Genomic DNA, 25,503 nt, shown 5'->3' on the forward strand with positions numbered 1-25,503 from the left:
CCAGGCTCCGAGCCATCAGCCCAGAGCCCGACGCGGGGCTCGAACTCCCGGACCGCGAGATCGTGACCTGGCTGAAGTCGGACGCTTAACCGACTGCGCCACCCAGGCGCCCCTGGACTGGAATTCTTTTTTTTTAATTTTTATTTTTATTATTTTTTTAAAAAAATTTTTTTTCAACGTTTATTTATTTTTGGGACAGAGAGAGACAGAGCATGAACGGGGGAGGGGCAGAGAGAGAGGGAGACACAGAATCGGAAACAGGCTCCAGGCTCCGAGCCATCAGCCCAGAACCTGACGCGGGGCTCGAACTCACGGACCGCGAGATCGTGACCTGGCTGAAGTCGGACGCTTAACCGACTGCGCCACCCAGGCGCCCCTGGACTGGAATTCTTAAAGGAATGACTTAAGATCTAATTTTTTAATGGTAGAAGTAGGGCTGTATTATGCATCCTGTCTTTTTATGTCCTGGGTTAGTAATTTGAGTACCAGAAAGTAAATTTGTATGCAACCTGTTTCAAAATTTAGAACTTTGAGTCTTGAACTTGAGTTCAAGATGCGTATTTTTGATTAATAAAAATTAAGTCTGAGCCGGAGGACCTTTAAACTGTCATGCCCTTTAGTCTAGTACTTAAGTCCCTCCCCTTGTGCTTGGAGCTCGATTGCAAACCTTCTGCGAGACAAAGTAGATAGCACTATCCAAATTAGATCACCATTTGTTCACTACCTTATGGTATGATGCCAGGATTAATATCCAAGTATTTCCTTACTGTTGTTCCCCCCCCCCCCTTTGAAATAATTTTTTAGTGATGAAATCACCTTGCATTATCTTAAGTTTAGGAAACTGCCTTAGATTTTTTGGTTTTCCTGTGGGTTTTTTTGGTGTTAAGAGAAAAAACACACACGACTCATTTAGTGTATCAATCCTGAACGTGCGGACTCTAACTAAAATGACAAACATAAAACAATTTCTTTGTCCTTTTACAATCATGTATCCCCAAATAGGCCTCAGTTTTTCATATTTAAGCTCCTTTTCCCTCATAGGAAGACTGTGGCAATCCTAGATATCAGTCTGTTACATTTGCTTTTGCTCCAGATGGAGCTAAATTACTGTATGAGATTGAATTTCTTTTGTATTTTCATATTAAAAAGTGAATGAGTGATGCAAATTGAGCAGTTGACTCAAGTCTATAAAACTGTCAACAAAGTTGACAATAATCGGTGAGATATTTAAATAGTTTTGTCTTAGCAACTCCAAATTGTATTGGATGTTTATCAGAAGGAAATAGATGAACAACTCTTCCAAATATCATAACTCATTTATGCGATTTTGTGTAATAATTTTAAGGTAAAACTGAGTGGGTGTGGGGAAAAGTATAGCTTGATGAAAGCAACGTGTACTGAAGGAGACCTTCAGCGACACTTGATGTAACTAAAAGATACCACTTGATGTAACTAAAAGATACTTTGTAAGTTCATTTCTGTTTTCAAGCAGTTATGCAAATCAGTTTGATGATTTCTTATACTAGACATACTAGACTTATCTTTAGTTTCTTTAGAGTAAAATTGACACAGTTGATCAGCCTCATGTTTCCCTACTTAGTCACAGTTCCAGATTAGGATCAGTAATTCAAGTAAAGTAAGGCCACACCTAAACTTTTTACTTGTGTATCAGAACTGTTTCTAGCTGTTAAAACTCAATTTCAATTAAGTGTCCTTTGCCATAACTGTATCTTCACTACTGCCTCTCAAGCCAGTTACATAGGAAAATCAGCAATTTCTAGTTTTATTTTGGGTAAATTAAAAAAATATGTTTTTACAAAGTAAGCAGTGAGCATTTTTCCTTACCTCTCTATGTGAGCATATGGGACAACCATTCCTTTTTACTACAGATAGTTGTCCATGTTTCCAGAACATAATTGTTAGATTCATACTTCTAGAAAAATAGACGTGGGAATTTACATGTAATTTTTGTGAGCTTTGAAACTTACTGATGTTTTTGGAAACTTTAGGCTGACCTACTTTGTTACATTCATTGTGAGATAACAGAACACACTATTTGGGGATTAGTCCCTTCTCAGATCCGTCTGTTTACTCTCAGATTCTAAATCAGCTATTTGAATGAGATGTTGACTGGACATGATGGTGTCGAGTTAGTGTAAAATTGTAAGAAATGTTTTTTGGAGTTGTATGTCCATCTGCCTCAGGCTTTTTCAGTATTAATTTCTTTAGGTGGGGACTGTCTTAAACTCTGAAATATTCATTACTGTATCAGGTATGTTGTGGCTACAGAATACAGGAATTACCAAAACTTTTTTAATGTAGATGCCTCTCCTTTGTAGTTACTATCTGTCCCCTCCCCAAAAGTAGAAGGCTCTTTCTCATTGCATTGTATGTATTAGACATTCAAATAATTGTCAGTTGGTCTTGATATAAAATAATTAGGGATTTTCTTTCATACAGATACCTATTTTGACTGCTTAGACATGTGATTTCTTTAATGCCACAGATAAAAGATGCTTCCAGCATGTAAATGTAACCTTATTAATGGTGTCAGAAAAAAGTGAAGCATTATGTATCTATGTGTTAATTTATATTCATCTGGTAATCTTCTTTGGAAGATTATATCTTTTTCTCAGGGGAGGGAGGAGATCTGTAGTAGTCAGCAGTTAAAGATACAACACTAGAAGAGGAAAACATTTTTAATTCAAACTTTCATTTAATCAAAAATCAAAATGAATACTGGATTAGTGGAATTTATGGAATTAGTGAAAACAAAAATCAAAAGGTAGTAAATTCTTAGAATAATTATGTTTTATCCAACCTCATTGAATTTATATCTTGATTTCATTTTTATTATATCTATAGTTTGTATCTTAATCAATGTAACTCAGAAGTATCATATAGACATCTCAAACTAAAAATCACCAAGTGCTTTGTTTCAGAGCTGGGTTGTATGCCCTGGAAAGAAGTTCCCAGACCTTAGATGAGATTGGAAAAGACCCTGCCCAGAACAGTTCCCCCCCAAATGCCCTTTATGGTGTTCAGAAAAATCTCAAGTAATACCAGGCTAGAAGCTGCCTTCAAGCCCTGTGCACTTAACTACGTGAATGTGCTTTCTGAGTATTACATATCATTCCAGAGAGCATAAATATAAGTAACTGCCATTGTTACCATTTTATGCTTGTGTCATTTGCCAGTAGTTATGATTATTTTTAATTGCTTAGGCCCCAAATGCTATATAATAATATTTCATGTTTTTAACATGAAATGCTGCAATCCAGCATGCACTGATATCAAATAAGATGAAAGTCAGGATAACAGCTATATTATTAATATAGGAATTTGGGAACAAAAACTATTAATTCATTGATAGTATACATAAAACATTTTTAAACAAAACAACACCTATTCTCTAAACGTAAAGTCACTTAGTGAAGTCTATCATCTTCTGCTGTACATTGTACAGTTAACGTTGTCCACTTGGGATGATCAAGATACTAGTAAGTCCTGATGATCACAGAGGAGTAATTTTCCCACTATACAAAAAACTAAAACTAGCATTTACACTTGTATTTGGAGTTTTGCTTTCTCATTGGCAAAGATCCAGGGACTGGTTTTTTTAGGATTCTAGCCTAGTACCTTCCTCCCATTAGTCACTGAGGCCTGAGCAAAATAAGCTTAAATATAAGGGGTTTGGTGACTTCAATAAAAGAGAAGGAAACTCTTGAGAGAAGGTCATCAGGAAAATGGGTAATTGAAAAGATTTAGAAATAATAGTTGTCAGATTGAAATTATAAGAACTAATTTTTACAAGCATAGTAAGTAGTCCTAGTGCAAATACACTTGAGCCCTCATTCTGTACATAATTACTTAAACCTCTTGTTTTATTTTTTGTTTTTTAGATTTCAGAAGTATAGTTGAGGGAAATGCCAAATGTGAGCCCACTTTTCTAATTCTCTCAGCCTTCACTCAGGTCTCCATGGTATAACACACAAAAAGAGGCTGAGATTTCAGTGGAGGATTATTTCTTTTATGGTGTATCTGAGGATGCAGAGATCATTCTTCTACTTGATCTTTTTTAATGTTAATTTTTGTGAAAGCACATGCACGCGCGTGTGTGTGTGTGTGTGTGCGGAGAAGAGGCAGAGAGAGAGGAAGAGAATCTCAAGCAGGCTCCACGCTGTCAGTGCGGGGCAAAATATGGGGCTCGAGCCCACAAACCCTGACATCATGACCTGAGCCAAAATCAAGAGTCAGACACTTAACCAACTGAGCCACCCAGGTGTCCCTTAATCTTGATTTTAAACTTTTCTACTGGGTACCCCTGGAATGGTTCCAAGGTTAGAACTGTCTTTCTTTAGCATATTTCAGCTTCTGTTGTATGTTATTCCATGTTCATTTAGTCAAAATTAGTCCTCTCAAGAAAAAAAAAAAAACCTAAATACCAACAGACAGATGTACTTTGGTGTTTTATGTTCAAGGGCATAGAGTGTTAGGAGGCAATCTGGAAATAAATTTTCCTAAGATATGTATGATTGTAGGCTAAGATATGACTTTCCTTTTCTCACTTAAATAAAAACAATACATAGGGAAGAAATAAGGATGAATACATGACAAGACGTTTGACAGTTAATGAGCTTGGGCATATTCTTTGTTACTTCCTAATCTTAAGAACCACAGTTTGCTGTTTTGGAGGTATCCAGGAGATTCCAGATAAAAGGAGATTGCTGAATGTTCTTAGACCTTAAGTGTGCTGGATGCCCTAAAGTAGGAGAGGAATTTATAACAGAAGCTCACAATGAAGAACCAGACATTCCGAGCCATCTGAGATCGTGCGATGAGAAGGCGCCAGGCAATGAGGAAGAGGGCAGTATTAAAGAGGTAGTGAATATTTCGGAGCCTGGGGAACAGAAATACATAACCAAAGTTAAAACAGCAAGCATCAAATACCTATCTGTGCTATCTGAAGCATAAATGTCATTTTCTGGCTCGTTAGGTGCTCCCAGGTATGTGACATGACCTTATGACATTTTGATTTTTTTATCTATTTCCACAACATGCCTTCTGAATGATTGCCTTTCCATAATTATACTTTGATCATATTACCATATCACAAATCTTCACTGGTTCTTGTTCATTAGAAGGTAAGTTCTCAAGTTCTTAGCCTGCTATTTAAGGTTCCTCTTCCGTTACAATTTACCTTTCCATCCTTATAATCTCTGCATGAACAGCCCTTTGTTTCTACCAGAATTATATCAGACTGCTGTAGTTGATTGTCCTTTATGGAATAATGACTGAAAGAAACTTGAGGCAGTTTAAGGACATGAAGAGTGGTTGAGTGAGTTAAACAGTACAAATTTCCTGCTTGTTGGGTGTATTCTTAATATCCCATTATGATGGGATGGGGTAGAAGAAAAAGAGAAACGGGTTCAAATCTGGATCCTGTATTTCCCATGTGTTACCACAAACAAGTCATTTACCTTCTTTGAGCCTAAATATATCTTTGATAGAAAAAAAAAAAAGCAGGGGTGGGGGGATAACAAAATACCCCCTCATAGGGGTGTGGTGAAGTCTAAGCAAAACTGTATTATGAGGGCATAGTATACAAGGAAGGATCTATAATGTAGTAAATGCTTGAAAAATGTTAATTCTTCTCCTCCCCTGCTCCAATTTCATGTCTGGTATAAAATCAGATACATAGGAGAAGTGCTCAATAAATATTAACTGATTAGGCTTACCTTCTCAAATGTTGTTTTGCTTCTGGGATCCCAGCCATATCCTCTTTCAGTAAGTACTTCTTAACTCCTAAAACATAATTTTCAATGTATTCCAACCAGTTCAACTGGCGCACATCAAAGTTGAATACCTGAAAGGCAAGAAGACATTATGGATTGCTAGAATTGCACTGGTGGAGACCATCACTTTGTCCCTTTGAAAAATTTCTTTTACATAAATGAGTGAAATTCAGTTTGGGAGACTTGGGTGGGACCCCTTCAAAGGAGATTATTTGAACAGTTATTTCCAAGGCACTGACAAAATGGATTATCATTTACACAGAAACATTCAGACACCGATCAAGCACAAATATTTGGCATTTAAGAAGTCTTGGGAGGGAAATTTAAAGGAACTGGCATTAGCTGGTGAAAGCTAATTTCATTTCAAGTAAATTGGGATTAATTATTTTTAAAAGTGATGGGTAGGGAGCAAAACAAACTGTGCTTCTCCTTTTTTCCATTCTTTAAATTTTGGTGTTGTTTCCTTGGCCTACCCTCCTTTCCTGCAATATCACCATTTCATTATGCAGATTAAGGTAAACTGAATAAGCAAACTCTTAAAGAATAGTTTAGCAGAAATTATATTCTGTATTTGCTTTAGAGATGTTATCTACTATGTGTGCTGTTAAATGAAGCCCTTCAAAAACATTTCTTTTAGAGTTAAGCGGTAAGAGTTAAGTGTTTCTCTTGGAACCATAGTGTATTTTCTCCTCTTGGATACAGAATACCATGAAACTATATTTTGCCTTTCACTTTGCCACCAAAAAGCTCAAAAACAGATTCTCTGCTTAACTGCAGTGACTTAGTAAGATCTTGTAGACTACATATGGACATCCTATTTTTTCATTCTTCTCTTTGACTTCATATTTTAATGCATATTTTCCCTAGTTTGGTGTTTTATTTCTATTTTCTTTTATTATAGATTATATATAATACATGATATTTTACATTTATATATAATTTATTAAACATTATATGATATATATGTTTATTGCAAGTTATCTCAAATAATACGGAGTATTAACAAAGAGCAGATGAGATGATTGAGTTCCAGAGAGCTTCATAGACTTGTCCAACAACTGAAATGCTTTTCAAAGGTAATTCTGCATCACTTTGTTTGGATATGTTTATTTACTATAGTATCACTAAATATTACTTACTCATTTATATAAAGAGAGGCTTTTATTTTTATACCAGTTCACATTTCTAAGTTAGATTTCAGTAACGTCCTTGTTTGGAATCCTCATTCCATATGGCAAATCAAACTGAATTCTAAGCCGATTCTAAGCCAGAGTTTGGCAATTATACGCAATTATTCAGGACTGTTACCTTTGCTATTTTGAAAGTGTATGTTAAATCCATAGCACATTTGATTCTTTTCATTTTCAAAAAAATTTTTGGTTATTTTAGGTTAAAATAGTAAAATGTCAAAAAATGAAGCTCTAAGCTACCTTTTGAATTAGAGGGATAAATTACATGGGAAAAATGCAATAAAGATAACTGTACATAAAACCTATAGCTAATTTTAAAAACAATTTACAATAGTTTTTTTTTAAACGACATAGTTTGATCATTATCCATGCATTTCAAACAAGTACTTAGAATAATTTTGTTTATACAAGGGATGTAAATATTTCTGAAAATAGCTCTATTTCATGTCAGTTTTAGAGATGCTCTGCAATGATGTCAGTTAAAGTATCCCTCTAAATCTCACCTGGTGTATTTAACATTTATGGTGTTTGACTTTAAGTAACCCTTAGGTTCCATGGCCCGAAGTAATTCTAGGGCTTGGATTTGAATTATACTCTGAGGCTGGTATGTAGGAGTAAAGCCCATAGCTGGCATGTGAGGCTGGCAGTAGCCTCGCATTTCCTTCTCAGTGTGATGTGGTCTCTTCTGCCTGCTGTCAAGTACTAGATAAATCGAGAAATGCTTTTTTCTTTAAAAAATTTTTTAATTAAAAAAACTTTTATTTATTTTGAGAGACAGCAAGTGAGTGAGCAAGCATAAACAGCATAGGGGCAGAGAGAGAGAATCCCACTGACAGTGCAGAGCCCGATGCAGGGCTCAAACTCACAAACCGTGAGATCATGACTTGAGCCAAAACCAAGAGTCGGACGTTTAACTGACTGAGCCACCCAGGTACCCCAGAAAGTTTTAGTAGATAGTGTCAACCAAGAGAGTGAAAACAACTCAGGATATGCTCAGGGAACACATGACTCTCTGAGGAAAAAACAAACTGGAAACGTATAAAGTACACAAGATTTCTATACTTGTGAATTTCAGAATATACAAAGATTTCAAGAGTTAACATTTATAACTGCCAAGAAGCTAATGTAAAGAAAATAAATGGCATGGCTATTAAGCAATTAATGTGAAGGCCTGTCTTGAGGAATGAAAATCTGAATTATCAAAGATCATTATAGGGATAGAGGCTATATGTGCTGTACATGTACTAGAGAGAAGCCAGTACTGATGGCGGGAGGTCTTAGTGGGATGCACATAAGAGTTGGGGTTAGCTTTAAAAAGTAGGAAAGAGGGATGCCTGGGTGGCTCAGTCAGCTAAGTGTCCAACTCTTGATTTTGGCTCAGGTCATGATCTTGAGGTTCGCGGGATTGAGCCCTGTGTCAGGCTCTGCACTGGCAGTGTGGCGCCTGCTTGGGGTTCTCTCTTCCCCCTTCTCTCTCTGTCCCTCCCCTGCTTGCACACACTCTCTGAAAAATAAATAGAGGCCCCTGGGTGGCTCAGTCAGTTAAGCATCAGACTTCAGCTCAGGTCATGATCTCATGGCTCGTGGGTTCAAGTCCCATGTCAGGCTCTGTGCTAACAGCTCAGAGCCTAGAGCCTGCTTTGGATTCTGTGTCTCCCTCTCTCTCTCTTCCCCACCTCTACTTGCACTCTGTCTCTCCCTCAAAAATAAACATTAAAAATTAAAAAATAAACCTTAAAAATAATAAAAAGGAAGGAAAGAACTGTAGCTTTGGAGATGCAGAATGATCTTGATTTAACAAGAGCAGTGGGTGAGTTTATGAGCAATGAAATTGTGATTTTTCATTGAAGTCCTATGCTGTGGGTTTAGGGAAAATACAGAGGTACTGAGGATTTGCTGAGGACAAACCAAGGGTGAACAGGAATGGAAGCGAAATATGTGAAATGTGACTGCATTTCGATAGCAGGAGGATCTAATCAAAGTCGAGAACCCAGGACTCTTACCTACATTAACTTATTTCCTGCATTGTGTCAATAATACTGATGGATTTTCTTAGCCAAAAAAAAAAAAAAAAAAAAAAAAAGGGAGGGAGAGAAAGAAGGGAGGGAGGAAAGGGAAGGAAGGAAGACCAGAAAAGACAAAAAAGAATTCTGTGTATGTAACTAAAACTTCTTCATCCATCAGCTTTCCAGGTCAAATGGTTGTCAGGACTCTACTCACTCTCTGGTCTTCAGGACTCAGCTCAGACATCAGCATTTCCGTATTGTATGTGCTCCATTCCCAACTCCGGTTGACAAAATACTCCAGCATGGACACTGTTCTTAGCAGCCGATTCATGAGCTTTGTCATCCTGAGGTAAAAATCAGGTAGAAGCAAAAATCAGCACACCACAGATGGCTGCTTCCATGCTACTCTATAGGATGTAGGACACATTATTTTTTGAGAAAAGAGGAAGAATTTCCCTCTTGCCCCCATTTCTTCATTAAAACAGATTCTTTTTTTCTCTTTCCACATTATCTCCGTTGAATAAAGGAAGGGGATGAAACTAATGGAGTCTATTAGGCATTTTAATACAAACAACCTCCTCCTCTTCCTCTTTACTATCTTCTCTTTCTCAAAAGTGGCAGATATTTTAAAAGCTGAGCCAGATATTGGAAAATAACTAGGTGATCACCTACTGTGTGGCACAGTGCTGATACTTTGAAAAAACTACCTCAGCTAATTCTCATATCTGTCAGGTAGGTATTTATGTGCATTTTATGAGTGGGTAGAAGGAGCTTAAGACAGATGAAGTGGCCATGATAATAATAAGTGTCAAAGGCAAAATTGAAACCCAGTTTTGACCACCCTCAAAAAGCTTATGCTTTTATGATCTCACCACTCTGTCCCATGACTTCAGATGGCCCACATCTTCCAGTCCTGTGGTCAGGACTTGGACCAGCTCTGCTGTGTGAACTTCTCAACTTTACAATAATTTATCGAAAACTTTCAGATGTGATCTTATTTGATCCTCACAGTAGGAATCTGTGAGGGAGTAAAGATCTATTATTATTTATCTTCCTTAATCTTACAAAGGGTTAACAGCTTAAAGTTCACACAGCTACCGCTTAAACCTAGATCTTCTGGCTACAGATCACTTTGGCCTGTAGAACATTTCTCTTAGGCCAGTTTTGCCAATAGTGATTACTGTAGTTGACCCAGTAATGACTTACACTGTTTTGGGAATTTGGTCTTGTTTCTGGTCAGATCCTAATGACTTATCAGGGACTTCTCTCATTGTATCATGGGAAATTCTTAGGCAGAGGGTAGACTCATTATTCCCTGGTACAAGCATTACAGTAGCCTTCCATTTAGCTATTATCTAACATTTTTGCTATAGACTATTTGTATGCCCCTCCTCCCCGAATTCATATATTTAAACCTATTCCCACCAATGTGATAGTATTTGGAGGAGAAGACTTGGGGAGGTGATTAGTGCCTCTCTCTCTCCCTCGGACTTTCCAGCTAGTGAGGACACGAGAGAGAGAGATGGCTGTCTAGGAACCAGGAAGCAGGCCCTCAGCAGATGCTGAGTCCAGTAGCATCTTGATCTTACACTGCCCAGTCTCCAGAACTGTGAGAAATAAACTTACTTGTAAGCCTCCCAGTCTATGATATTCTGCTATAGCAGACCAAATCATGACCATCTTTATCCATTCTACAATTCTGATGGAATTGATGTGATTTTAATAAATTTAATTTTTGAAAATGATCCTTGTACAATGATATCCTATGTACAGAACTATATCAGCATAATTTTTTTAAAGAAAGAATACATTTCTTACTTTTAGGTAGAGAAGGTCTTCGTAACACATAAAATGTGAAAGCCATAAAGGAAAAGAGTGATTCATGTAAAAATCTGAAACTTCTTTAGTAATAATAGTGATTGCTATATGCTGTGCCCTCTTATATAAATAGTATAAGTATGTTAACTGTCCCTTTTTATAGGTGAGGCAGTTAAGTATTAGAGATAGGACTCATATGGCTAATTTGGTGAAGCCAGTATTTAAATTATATATACTTTGCAAGTTATACTTTGAACTCCATGCTATTAAGACCTACACTATATGTAGTTCCCTTGTATTAGAAAAAGTTTAATAATCGAAGGTATGAGATAAGAAAGTGACTTGGGAAAAATATATTAAATATAAGTTTACACACATACATAGGTGTTTCTGTAAATTAATAAGGACAACCTAAGAAAAACAGGTGAGAAACAGAGGCAGACAACTCAGGAGAAATACTGAATGCCCAATGACCACAGAAAAGCCCAGCCCCTCCAGCAATCGGAACTGCAAATCAAAGGAACAAAGAGATGCCAATCATTATCATTAGTTTGACGATTCAAAAGATTGATTTTTGGCAAAGTAGTGATGAGGGTAAGAAAAAACAAATTTTTACCCTCATGTGCTGATGTGATAGTGCCAATTGTCAAACTGACAGAGCCTTCCTTTAGGGCAGCCTGGCAGTAGTCACAAAACTCAGAGACCTCCTCCAATCCAGCAATCACACTCCTCAGCTTCCTCCCCAGACCCAGTGGCATGTTCTAAAAAAATGCGTGTGCACTGATACTCATGACCGCATTGTTTAGAAGAGTTAAAAGGACACCAGTAGGCAGAATGACTTTGATTTTCATGGGCCATTAGTGAAAAAAGTTAGAAAATTTGCAGGCCTGATTTGCATACACACACACCCCTCAATGCAAAACTATATTTATGCATGTCTATATATGGTTGTAAGTGCGTAAAAGATTATACACACACACACCTGGGAAGGGAAAGGGTCTTGAAGGGTTCTGGCATTTTCTGCCATAAAGATTATTTCCTAAAATACCTGTGACCAAACAAACCTACCCATTTCCCACAAATATTAGTTTAATTTCTCACAAACAAAATTCATAAAGATTTTTATTAGGTCCCTTTCTCCTGTTTCTCTTTTCTGCTTATGAAACTTTGCTCTTTCTGCAGGTCTTCTTTCAACCCTGATCTGTGTTAAAATCTTTAGCATTTCTGCCTACAATAGGTTTTTCTTCTTTTCCCATCTTTATTTAATAAGCCCCGTACATGGGGTGCTTGGGTGGCTCAGTCGGTTAAGCACCCGATCTTGATTTTGGCTCAGATCATGATCCTAAGGTTGGTGAGTTCAAGCCCCATGTCAGGCTCCATGCTGACAGCACGGAGGCTGCTTGGAATTCTTGCTCTTTGCCCCTTCCCTGCTCACATGCGTGTGTGCTCTCTCTCAAAATAACTAATAAAAAAAAGCCCTATGCAAATATTTTCTCCATAGCCACAATGTCTCCTTTTCACCTTGCTCAAGAAAAAGCTGATGATTATTGAGTTATCAGCTCTAAATTGGGTCTCTGAAAATTTGGATAAAAGTGACCTTGCCTAAGTTTTAGTCATTTGCACTGCTAAGAAGGATGGAAATTCAACACGCTGAGAGAGGCTTCCTCCTGTAGAGAGACTAGAACAGAAGGCAATGCTATTCATGCTCCTGATTCTTGCTTGCAGCAATTGCCTTTGGTACTTATAATTATGACTCTTGAGAGACAATATTCAAGACACAGAATTTAAGTGAGAGAAAGGGATACGTCCTATGTCACAGCTAGATGGTGACACAGCTGCCTCAGCATCCACACATTTCATTCTACCTTGTTCCCTTTATTTCTTTACTCACCTCTAGGTGGCAGTAAATCTGGTTCAGGTTTCTCCAGATCTTTATTCTCTCACTTGGAGTCTACTTTAAATTCTTCCCCGCAGCTTCTACATCCTATTTGTAAAACTGGCATACCGAGAATACCCTCTCTGGGTTGTGAGAATGAAAATGAGATCATCCCACACCATTCCATGTGTGTGTGTGTGTGTGTGTGTGTGTGTGTGTGTGTGTGTAAGTGAGGCTGTTATCATTATTTTAATATTACCTAACAATTTAGAAAACCCCAGACTTAGAGTCTCAGTTGCTTTCCTTTTGGTGGATGATTACTTGCTGAATTCACCAAGTTCTTCAATATTGAACTTCCATTATTATGATAGAGGATTTTTAAAGTAGGAGTCCCTCTGGGGCTTCTCACTACTACTGCTTTGGTTTTGTCCCCAAATATATACATACGTGTGTGTGTGTGTGTGTATGATTTAGTTATCACTTTTGATCCCCAGATGAAAGGAGGGCTAAGGACTTTAGGATCCTAACCTTCCATGCGGCAACACTCTTAAAGCAACTGACTTCAGCTTCTTACCTGGGCTTCCTTCCTGTGAGCCGTAGATAGAAGTCGTAGATGATGGCAGGGGCTCGGTGGCTGACTGCATTCCAGTACTGGCTTGTGATGGTATTGGTTGTGAAGTCCGCATTCGGCCTCCTAAAAGCTCTCTCAAATGGGACTTTTTCAAAGGTTGCCAAGACTTGGAATCCTGCGGAAAAAATAGAGCACTAAGTCCAGGCACATATAAGCCCACTGTAGTTGAGGTTGCAATGGGTCAAAATGATAAAGACTAATGATTTGCTGTGTAGAGTCAAGAATCAATCTGAGACAGTATTAAGGTTATTTATGCCAGGCAAGAGGTCACCTGCAAAAATCAAACAATGAGAATGGGTTACAAAGTGGGTCCTTTTCTTGAAACCTTACACTAAAAGCAACAATGAGAATGGGTTACAAAGTGGGTCCTTTTCTTGAAACCTTACACTAAAAGCAACTTCTTGGGGAAATAATAGTTCTAGTCAATACAGTGAAGAACTGTTCAGAAAAACTTAAATCCATCATTGGTTCCAAGGATATCTAGTCTATTCTGAAAGCCCCAAGACAGAACCTGAAGGCTTTATTTCCTAGGCTGGATTGTTACTTGCAGAACCATCAGGAAAGTTTCTTCACATTTTACTTAAACCTTTAAAAAGGGTTACCTTTTAGAAAAAAATTTTTCATGTTTATTTTTGAGAGAGAGCAAGCGAGCAAGTGAGGGAGGGGCAGAGAGAGAGACACAGAATCCGGAGCAGGCTCCAGGCTCTGAGCTGTCAGCACAGAGCCCAACGCGGGGCACAAACTCACGAACCGCGAGATCATGACCTGAGCCAAAGTCGGACGCTTAACCGACTGAGACACCTGAGACACCCAGGCGCCCCTATAAAGGGTTACTTAAAGCTTCATAAAGTTTAAGTAAAATAGAGAATATCAAGGCAGGATTCCCTTATATTGGTTCACTTTAAATACCAGTCTTTTACTTCTTGGATATTTCTGCTTCTCTAGGAATATCCAGACTCAATCGTCCACTCTTGTCTCCAGACTTTTTTTCACAATTTTTTACATTGTTATGTAGATAAAACCTAGTTAAAAAACTTTTAATGTACAGTTGTAAAATAATTATTTAAAAAAGAAACTAATTCAAATTCAGTATTTATTTTATGTATGTAAAATTTTCAAAGGCTATGCCTAAGTTCATTTTTCAATTATAATGATACCAATTCTTATGGTGATATGACTATTGTCCTCCTCAAACAAGATTACCTGGAAATCTATATAAAATATATATACCTTACACAGAAAAGATTCTCAAGAAATATCTGGCCCAGGAATCTGGACTCTTCTCCTCCCAGAGGGAGTCATAATCACTTTTAAGAATCACTAGTGAAGTGGTTACTGACCACTGGGGAGAGTCAAGAGACGCATCTTCTACTTCTATTTTGGGTACCAGCCTCCATATGAATTTGAATAGATCTTTTATTCTCCCGGGGCCGCATATGTAAAATAAAGCAAGGCCACTAGATTATTTTTAAGATTGCTTTCAACTGTGATATTGTATAATTTGATAAAACAGAGATAAGAAGTTTCAGCACGGAGGAAGACTCGTAAATTTCAGAAATGTAATTTCCATGTTTTATTTAAGAGCCTAAGATATCTGGTTTGCTTCTACGAATGCCACTTTTATAAGTGATATCATAATTCTGTTACTGACGTAGAGGAGATTTATTTCCAAATATGTTCAGAGTTATTTAGATATATGATCTAAAGAACTGGATATATGATCTGAAGAACTTTGATGATAGTAGATCATTTCATTTTTACTGAAGTAACAACTTTGCAAACAACAGCATAGCAGAGTGTTCTGAATTGGGAATCAGATTCTAACAAATGAAGTTCATTTGATTTTTTCTATATCTAGTATCTAAACAAAATTAGATGTTCTAAAAGTTTCAGATATTTGTAAGACAACTCCTAAATTGACAAAGGAGGACAAGATTGGTTAGCTAATTTTCTTTTACATGCAGGATTAATTACTTCAACAAGATACTTTCAAGGTCACATGTAAGGCTCACTGTATAAATCAATGAAGAGTATTGCTGACTCAGTAACAAAAGTTAGTAGTATTGAACTTTTCTAAATCTACTTGGTCATTGATCATTTCACAGTCTCAGTGAGGGAGCAAGGGGGCAAGGGATATGCACATGGGAGCAGCTGCCCCAGCAGGAATATTTCATCATGGACATTACTTATCATTGCTGACTTTTGCTCAGTTTTCTTGATTTTTAAAATCTTTGTAGCCAATGAACCCCTTATTGCTTACAATCATGTAGATATTCCACTGACTCCCTTTGATGTGCCATAGTACATTCTAGTTAACTCTTACACATTTATAATTTCTAATTATTTTATCTTTTTTGCTTATTTTTTTTCCTTTTTCTCCCATTTGACTCCAAGCTCCAGAACACATTTTGTCCATCCCCACCCCCTACCCCTGTGGTAGACATTCACAGTGTGAGGGCAGACACTAATAGCTAGGTAGTTACATCTCTATAGACACTTACCCATTTTGCCCCAGTTACAAGGATTGAAGTTACCAGACGTACAGTGGTAGATTAATGTTGACTTAGGTCTGAAAAATGAAATAAAAATTAAATAAATACAACTAAATGAAAGACTAATGGAAAAAATATAAGGAAAAATAACATTTAAACAAGATTGTTTCAGTAGTTTCCATAATGAAAGCAACACTTCCATCTTTTGTTCCTTCTTTGGGTAAAAAAGCAAAATGGAAGAAGACTAGGGAAATACGGGTGTTTATGCATGTGCACACAGAGAGCTCACAAAGGTTGATGTATTTAGGCAGCAAATGGAGGTACCATGACAATGAGAAAGCAGGTCACATTCCTTACTTCTGGACATGGTTACTGGGCAAAATATAGGCTATGTTTTCTCCTAAATCCAGTTAAGCCCTGCTGGATTGAAAAACATCTAAATGGCTGACTTCAAATAAGAAAATTTTAATTGTTTGTCATTTACTATCAAAGCCAAATATATAAACAACTTTTTTTTTTTTTTTTTTGGTACTAGGAAATAGCCCCCATATGGTGATCTGAGATTTTGGCATTTATCAGGAAGTGAGCAGTTCTATAAAATATAAAAGATGCCCTCATTTCACCCACTTTTATCTCCTTTGCCTTGAAAAAGGAAGCTGTATTTTAAATTACCGAATAGAAGGAAAAACTCTTTTTGGTTATCAATTTTATGGTTAAAGGATTTAAAGAGTTTGTTACTTTATGATCAAAATACACATCAGTATTTATAAAACACCTCCATGCATACGTGATGGCATATTTGAAACTCTGTAAAATATTAAAACAAATCCTCTTTCACATTTGGGGTCTTCTGCAATCAAATGCATATAATAAGCCTAACATATTCACCCTCCTCCTTGTCAAAGCTCTGCAAGCTGGCTTATGCATGCACACCTGTGAACTGCTGTGTACCATCCTACGGCCAAGGTGAGATTGACAACTGTATCAACTGGAATTAAATCTGCCACTGCCATCGGAGTAGCTCTTATGGACCGGAGAAACCCTTTCCCGGCCTGCACAGGAAAAAAGAACATAAAATAGGTTTTAAGTAATAATTGGGGCTAACACTAATACCGCTAGTTACAACAGTTAGCACTGACTCGCTGCTGACTGGGTTACTGTGCTAAGGCTGACTTTTCTCAGCCTACCCAACCCCCCAGCCAAGTTCGCCTCAAATGCCAGCATTTCCATAGTAGTCCTCAGGTCCCTTTAGAGAATGGAGTTCCTCAGATTTGTGAGAGGTTAGTATATCTAGTTAATAAACACCAACAGTTTTTTCACATTTAATAATTAATCCATGAGATATTTTAAGAATTAAGGTTTCCCAAATTTCCCACTATTACTAGTTTACCATTTAAATGATGTCATTTTCTGCTAGTGCCTAGTAGCTTACAAACAGTAGTAGACACTAAAGGTTTAAGAAACACTTTTAAAAATTAGGGGCACCTGGGTGGCTCAGTTGGTGAAGCATCCAACTCTTGGTTTTTGGCTCAAGTCATGATCTCATGGTTCGTGAGTTCGAGCCCTGCATCAGGCTCTGTGCTGACACTGTGGAGCCTGTTTGGGATTCTCTCTCTCTCTCTCTCTCTCTCTCTCTCTCTCTGCCCCTTCTCCCCCTCCTCAAAATAAATAAACTTTTTAAAAAAATTAATAAAGTTCTACCATTCCACAAAAACTTTTTTATTACTTAGGAAAGGGCCACCACTTTTTGTTAAGTGTTAAGTATCTCAGTTCACAGATCACTGATCTTATGTAGATGTAAGAATTGGGAATTATTAACATTAATAAATAAGTCATGCCAACAAATAAGTCAGTTAAGAAATAGTCATGTTTCTTGATTTTATGAAGTTATTGATACCCTGCATATTTCTAGCATCGATTTGCAATGGTTAGCACTTTGTTATGTTCCTCATTTTTATTTTCTTGTAACTGATTCCCCTTCCTTTGGATGTAAGAAATCAGTTTTAAAAAATTTAGAAAATCGGAATAAATATCATTTATAAATAATATAAAGAAACTCATTCTAGGGTCATGTTAAAATAATTATGTTCTAAGTTACCAAATATTCACCCCAACTAAGCTTTAAAGAAGAGAGAATTGAAGACAGAGAACAAAAAGAGAGGGGCTGCTAGAAAAATAAATCAGAAGGAAGTTCACTGTCCCTGTCTTTGACAGGTAGTCACAATTCACTCTCTTATATGTTAGTTCACGTTGGACCTAGCTCTGAGAAGAACAGAAATAACCTGAAGCATGAGGTTTCTAATAAGATTTAAATTCAGGGAGAGAATTGAATTCCTATTCATTGTTCTAAAGAGTAGAGTAATGGTTCTGGTCTTACAGTGTTTCAGCGTGAACTGTGAACTAGGTCACGGCTCATGTCAACCACATCAGCCTTCAGTGCAGGGAGAAACCCACTGATGATGACTTACAGGCACCACTGACATTTCTACTTGTCTGTGAGAGGATCATTGGTGAAAAGTATTTACTAAAGTCATCAATTTTTACATGTGAAAAATTTGCTCCAGTGGGTGGTTCTCTTTCTTGTATCTGTTGAGCACCAGTTATTGATGTATGTATATATATATATACATACATACATATATGTATATATATACATACACACATATATACACATATACATGTATATATATATACACATACATATTATGTGTATATATATATGTATGTGTATATACATATTATGTGTATATATATATATATACACACACACACACACACACACGTAAAATTTCTATCCACACACAAACTCTTATATGTGTATTATAATAAAAAATTTAATCTTTGGGAATGTGACGTTTATTGCATCCCCAGTTTGGTGTACTAATTCAAGCTATTAATAAAGAGCAAAAAGGAGGAAACACTCCCATCTTGTGGTAATCAAAGGGAAATACAGACATGGTCCTTGATGCTCAGATTTTTCCAAAAATAACTCCTAAATCGTAATTGATATCACAGGACCTCTGTTTTCCTGATAATAAAATCTACAAACAATAGAAGTAATTTCATCCTGCCTCTATTTTCCAATCAGCAAAACTGAGATTAAGTTGCTTCGATAATAATAAAGTAACATTTATGGTTTTGGATCAATGAAGCCAAAGCAACACTAAGCATTTCCTTACCATTCCTCCACTACATTTCAAGTAGTTGTTTCTACAGTGTTATACATACCGCAATAATGAGTCCACTAGGTCCATTTAAGTTATCAACCCAACCCTAAAAGAAAAAAAGATCTCTATTGGTTACACATGTCAGAAAATCATAATATATCTGTAACATCTGCAGTCTGATCTTAATAAATTTCAAAAAAGAGCACTGAGACCCTGGCTGATAGAACAGCCTAAGCCAGATTTTCTAAGACCAGAAACAAAGATCAGTGGCAAAGCACTGGATATTTCTGCACTTGTGCAAGAATTAAGATTCTGCCAGCATTCTGGAGGAGTCATGGAGAATTTCAAATTGTTTTATAACCTCTTACAGGCTAAATTGCACCGTGTCTTAATATCATAACCTGCCAATCCATTTATTAACCATCATTTTTCTCCACCTCAGTCCTGATTTTAATTCTCCAGGGGAACACTACAAATCAAACATGATTTGTAGGAATTATCTATTTCTCAAAAATGAGAAGTCATAGCATCCAAACTCCACTTGTATTAGCTTGCTTAGAGATGTTAACAGGGAGAATATGTTCAGGAGCAGCTAGAGGAAAATGTCTTTCTGAGTTTGTCTCCTAAGCCCTAAAAGCAAGTCAGTTGACCTTATTCTGTCTGTTTCTTTATATGTAAAAGTCAAAGTGTGTGTGGAAAATAGGAGAGGAGACAGAAAAGAGAAGATGAAGGGATTGTTGAGTCTTCTACTAGGGACCAGGCACTACACTAAACAAACACTCCTCATACATTGTCTCATTTGGTTGACTCTCCAAAGTGGGTCCAGTATTGGACTAAAACAGTATTAGCCCAGTTTTATAGATGAGACCACTTAAAAGGCTCCATTGTCAGTAAGTAGTACAGCTCAAATTTGGGGGGCCCTAAAGCTTCACAAAATTGCTTCAAAAAAGATGCTATAATTTAGTGTACTTTCAAAAGGATATTGCAGTATACAGACACAAAAATTATTATTCCTACCCTGAGAACCTTCTGTGAACTTTGTGATTCTTATTTGCCCTGGCAGTTGTAATACTACCAGTTTGGCCATCAAGAACATTCTGGTATATTTCAACTATAGAGGGAAAGCCAAGAACTAAAACTATCTCCCATGGAATTTTCACACTAGGGTTAACAAGAAGTGAATTTAAGATCTCCAGCCAAGTCTAGGCTCCCAGAGGAGCATCATACTGGACAGATCCTGAACCAAACATGGAATTTTGTCCTAGTACAATGGGTTCATGTTCGATTTGCTGCACTCAGCTACATATTCTGAGAAGAGAGAGGCAGATGATAGAGAGAGAGAGAGAGAGGAGAGAACATCAGAAAGTAATTGGGTGAGAAGGATGCTGGTTTGGAAGCAAAGCAAGGAATCTGGAATCCAGGTGAGTGGGCTTACCGGGAAAGGCTCCTGCCAGGTTGCTCCCACAATGGACGGCCTTATGATGGCAATGTTTAGGTTCCCACTCTCTTGTTGCACCACCATTTCTCCCAAGGCCTTGGTGTATGTGTAAGTATTGGGCCGATCCCCAATCAGCTTGGGTGTGATCTCATCAATAATAGCATCATCTAACCACCTGAGGGTAGTCAGAGTACAAAAGAATTCTAGCAACATGTGTTAGACAATAAACCAAAAAAAGAAAGAAAAGAAAAAGAAAGAAGAAAGAAAGAGAGAAAAAGAAAAGTTCCCCAAAACAAGACCCGGTGAGACACAAACAACACTTTCCATTTCTCGCTTGAGTTCTAGAATTCAGAACAGTTGCAGGATACCCAAGTTGAGTGGGTATCCAAATCCTGTGCGCTGAATGAACTCTTTGCTCTGCACTGCTAAGCCCAATCCCATCAGTTGAATCCTGCTTCCTCCCACTCAGATCGATAAATTCAGTAGCGATGCAATCTACAGCTTTATTATGTTTGATCTCTAATCATCACCAATTACTTCCTCTCCAACCGGTTCACAAGTACATCCAGGAGCACATTTGTGAGCTCCAGTCACCCCCCAGGAGCATGGCACGTTCTGTATTCACAGAGTTGAGAGGCTCGCATCCAGGGTGCTTCCGTGGCAGCCCCGCTCATTCAGTGTTGTCCAATTAACACCGAGTGCACTGATCTTGCAACCTTCAGCTTTTTGCTTTTAAAATTCTGTTCAATGCCTTAACAAATAAGAGCAACTACATTTGGCAGACTTACAATTGTTTTAGCAAATCTATGAAATGCATTTTGGAGCTCTATTTGCAGTCTATGGTAATAGCTTGATAATTATTTCCAGAGATTTTGCATGAATTTTGAAGTGCTCTAGTAACTATGAATAGTCTGTCAAGTGGAGTGATTATAGTACGCTGAAGCCACTTTAACAGAGTGATTATTGAATACCTGTACTTACAGAAAGACATGTATCATGAATAACTGAGTTACCATGATATCAACCTAATCTCTTTTTTAAAGATGTCAGAACTATTTTGATAATCCCAAAGTCTATCTGTGCTTCTCAGAGAAAGCAATAAAATCATCAATTAAATATTTAACGTTTCTCTTAATTGGAAGGTCTATTTGGTTAAACATTTGATATAATACAGTTTTAAAAATTAGGCTACCTAAGGGGTGTCTGAGTGTCTCAGCAGGTTAAGCATCCGACTCTTGGTATCGGCTCAGGTTATGATGGGTCGTGAGATGGAGCCCCGCATTGGGCTGAGCTGGTTGGGACTCTCTCTCTCCCTCTCTGCCCCTCCTGCTGTCGCTCTCTCTCAAAATAAGTACACTTAAAAAAAATTAGGCTACCTAAATATGCTAGTGTGATTTTTATAATCCATGTGTTTGGTACATTTATTCCTATCTTAAAGGACTGAGCTCAGTCATACTATTTTGATTATAGGGAAATCTTAGCTGTTACCGCTTTGCTCCCATGACAAATTATTGAGCATTTAAGATGTGCTTATGCCAATACTTCAGAAAAACAACTCTCAATTTTAACACCTCTCATTGGATATTGGAGTGTCTGTAATGTTTTTGGTTTTCCCTGCTTTGCTGCTATTAGTGCTGAGTGTTTGCTAGTTACTCAAATGCCTTTTGATTTAAATTGAATAGGCAAAGGTCGAGAAGTGCCCAGAATAAAAACAACTCCAAATACTTAGAAAACCAGAAGATTTTCCAATTATATAGCCACCTGATGGTTGGGCTAAAGCTTGTGGGATGATGCAGGCACCTCTCCATTTTATATTAATGTTACCTTTACCTCATCTTATTTGATGGTCAACAGGGGGTTAACTGACCTAAGACCCTTTTGTTTCACCTGCAAACATACGGAGGTTTCAAAAACTGCGTTGGAGGAAATACAGCCTGATTTCAAGAAGGTTGTAAAGAAAAAAATCTATGAAAAAATCAGAACCCGGCCATGAGCTAGGATTATACGTCACATGGCTGGCACCAGCTGTTGTCACTGATGTTAGTGTGCACGGCAAGGGTAATACTTGGAGGCTTTGGTGAGTTAGCTTATCTGCGAAAGTGCTGGTTGTGTAGGTTTCTAAGAACACAACTGCAGAAGTTGCAGTGCCCTGTAAATGGCCTCCCTCTACTAGTCATAGATCTACCTGTGTTCCATAATATCATTTTCTATTCTATAGTATCGATCTTTTTACTTGTGAAAAATGGCAATAATTTCATCTGTTCTAAATTCTTGGGATATCATGAGAATGAACAGGAATATTCGCAACTGCACTTAAAGCGATTTGATAAAAGGAGCCAAGAAACCGAAGACATGTTGATTTTGGGGACAACAACCAAGGAGCATGTGTCTACAGTGGTAATAGTTGGTTTTGAAATACCTTTTCTTGGGCGCCTGGGTGCCTCAGTCAGCTAAGCATCTGACTCTTGATTCCGGCTCAGGTCATGATCTCACGGTTCATGAGATGGAGCCTCGTGCCAGCCTCTGGACTGACAGTACAGAGCCTGCTTGGGATTCCCTCTTTTTCTCTCTCTCTGCCCCTCCCCTGCTAGTTCTCTCTTTCTCGCTCTCTCAATATAAATAAACCTAAAAAAATAAAATAACTTTTCTGTTTAATTTTGAAGTATTTTTTAAATGTTTACTTAGAAGAGAGAGAGCGCGAGACTGTATAAGTGGGGGAGGGGCAGAGAGCTAGGGGTACAGAGGATCTGAAGCAGGCTCTGAGCTGACCGACAGCAGAGAGCCCGACGCGGGGCTTGAACTCATGAACCCTGAGATCATGACCTGAGCTGAAGTCAGATGCTTAAACGACTGAGCCACCCAGGCGCCCCAAAATACCTTTTCTAATTTTTTTTTTAATGTTTATTTATTTTTCACACAGAGAGAGACAGAGCGTGAGTGGGGAAAAGGAAGAGAGGGAGGGAGACACAGCATCTGAAACACGCTCCAGGCTCTGAGCTGTCAGCACAGAGCCCGATGTGGGGCTTGAACCCACAAGCTGTGAGATCATGACCTGAGCCGAAGTTGGACGCCCAACCGACTGAGCCACCCAGGCGCCCCCCAAAATACCTTTTCTAGTACAACCAAACAGTCCCTCACTTATCTCATCCAGGCACTTCCTGAGTTCAAAGCGGACACTGATGTAACAAACACATATATATATTGTGTGATAACCTTTTGGGGACATATAATCAGTTCATACTCTTTTTTACCAAAGTCTGATTTGCTGCAGGTTGTTCTCAATTTGTTTTTAAAATAGTAAATAAGACAGCGTGGGAAAAAAAGACACTCTATAAATAAAAGTACATTTCTAAAATTAACCAAATGCTCTTCAGTGTACCTAAGGTGTTTTGAACCCATAGGGCCTAGATTCTAAACTTCTACTTAAATTGCTGGGTTGCTTGGCTGGCTCAGTAGGTTGAGCATCCGACTCTTGATTTCAGCTCACTTCACGATCTCGCAGTTCATGAGTTTGAGCCCTGTCAGGCTCCAGGCTGCTAGTGCACAGCCTGTATGGGATTCTCTTCCTCTCCCTCTCTTTCTGCTCCTCCCCCACTCTCTCTCTTTCTCAAAGTAAATAGACTTAAAAAAACTTTAAAAAATAGATAAACTTCTACTTAATTTTGTTTCTAATGTTTATTTTTGAGAGAGAGACAGAGTGAGAACCGGGCAGGGGCAGAGAGAGAGAGAGAGACACAGAATCGGAAACAGGCTCCAGGCTCTGAGCTGTCAGCACAGAGCCCCACGCAGGGCTCGGACTCACAAACTGTGAGGTCATGATGAGCCGAAGTTGGACACTTAACCGACTGAACCACCCAGGCGCCCCGATAAACATCTACTTAAATTTGCTTCAAAAGAAGCAAAAGGCTATTGATTCTCAGAAAGCAACGTACATACAATTTCCTCTAAATATTACTATCTTTTGCGGGGCTTGAGATTTATTGAAGCTTTCTCCTACTCTCAGTAATTTCACGACTGATGTATTTACCAAGTGAAAGAGCAAGAGGAATGTGCATCTTTCCTCCTAGGTTTCTTACACAACAAGCAGGGCAAGACAATGGTGTGTCAGGTGAAGCTGTCTGTTGCCTCCTGGTGACGTTCCTTCTCCCCTCTCATCTGAATTATGTTCTTCCCTTGATCATTGCAACTATCATTCTGTATGCACTTGCTCATGTGTCAGTTTCCCCACTTTCTAAGGAGTCCAAGAGAGCAGGGATTTTGTTTCTTCTCCCTGTATCCAGTCCCCTTCTGCTTCCAGGTACCTTATTCAGTCAATGAGGGCTCTCCCCACATGGCAGTCTTGATTGGCCAGTGTGTGTTCTGCATAGTGTTTGGGGAGCTGAGATGGACGATGATAAGAGAGAACGAGTGAACACAGAAGGAGGTGGGGTTGTAGGGAGATGGTGGGAAGGGAAGAAAGGAGACGGATTTGTAGAGTAGGAAGCAAAATTGGGAGTTAAAAATTCCAGTTGGCAGTGATGAAAAGTGTTGAAGAGCTGAAAGGCTAAATGTCGACCAACTTCAACTTGGCAGAGTTGGCTTCAGAGTAAATGTAAACTTTTTACTGGGGAGACGGGTATATCTGTGCCTAATGCTCCTGGTGAACTGGCCTCCGCATTTCCCTCTAAACTTTTCCTGAGTACCTATTCTGGCCTCCAGTGGTCGGATAATATGAAAAGTATTCATTTTGTTTAGGAAACAGTGTAACCCTGCTCTGGTTTGTATTTAAAGCCCGGTAACATTAAAACTACACAGAATTTTCAGGGATTTTTTTTGTTGTTGTTGTTGGTCAGCTGCTCAGATGCCATCATAAGGCCATGCAATCCTGACAATAAACCCACAAATATTAAAATTAGTGTTTTCCTTTTCCCTGAAATAAACTTTCTTAGTGTTAACAATGTGTTCTTCGGCACCAAGGCAAAACTACTTTCTGACCTCTGACTTCCCTTCATATTTGTCACAGCTGATCGCTGTCAGTGTCTGACCAAGACATCCGGATGGCCAACAGGCACATGAAAAGATGCTCAACGTCGCTCCTCATCAGGGAAATA

At 38.2% G+C, this 25,503-nt stretch overlaps 1 protein-coding gene and 1 long non-coding RNA gene across 3 annotated transcripts in view; one reads left to right on the plus strand and one right to left on the minus strand.

Annotated features, from left to right (window-relative positions):
• Positions 1 to 4,452: 4,452 nt before the first annotated feature.
• The window catches only part of FAR2 (fatty acyl-CoA reductase 2), a 153,061-nt gene continuing 132,010 nt past the window's right edge, over positions 4,453 to 25,503 (minus strand). For both annotated transcript variants that reach the window (XM_040488530.1, XM_040488529.1), the window contains exons 5-12: positions 20,411 to 20,588; positions 19,037 to 19,081; positions 16,742 to 16,860; positions 15,818 to 15,885; positions 13,260 to 13,431; positions 9,206 to 9,335; positions 5,739 to 5,866; positions 4,453 to 4,900 (exon numbers count right to left, since the gene is read on the minus strand). In XM_040488530.1, coding sequence (XP_040344464.1) covers positions 4,738 to 4,900; positions 5,739 to 5,866; positions 9,206 to 9,335; positions 13,260 to 13,431; positions 15,818 to 15,885; positions 16,742 to 16,860; positions 19,037 to 19,081; positions 20,411 to 20,588 — 1,003 coding nt within the window. In that variant the 3' untranslated portion in view covers positions 4,453 to 4,737. The remainder of the gene's footprint in view (positions 4,901 to 5,738; positions 5,867 to 9,205; positions 9,336 to 13,259; positions 13,432 to 15,817; positions 15,886 to 16,741; positions 16,861 to 19,036; positions 19,082 to 20,410; positions 20,589 to 25,503) is intronic.
• Positions 5,860 to 9,534, plus strand: LOC121038762 (uncharacterized). The gene is made up of 2 exons (XR_005794490.1): positions 5,860 to 6,871; positions 9,170 to 9,534. It is a non-coding gene; the product is annotated as an uncharacterized LOC121038762 (long non-coding RNA).

Source organism: Herpailurus yagouaroundi, unplaced genomic scaffold, assembly GCF_014898765.1.
Source record: "Herpailurus yagouaroundi ecotype Mexico unplaced genomic scaffold, PumYag 166, whole genome shotgun sequence".
NCBI classification, from domain to species: Eukaryota; Metazoa; Chordata; class Mammalia; order Carnivora; family Felidae; genus Herpailurus; species Herpailurus yagouaroundi.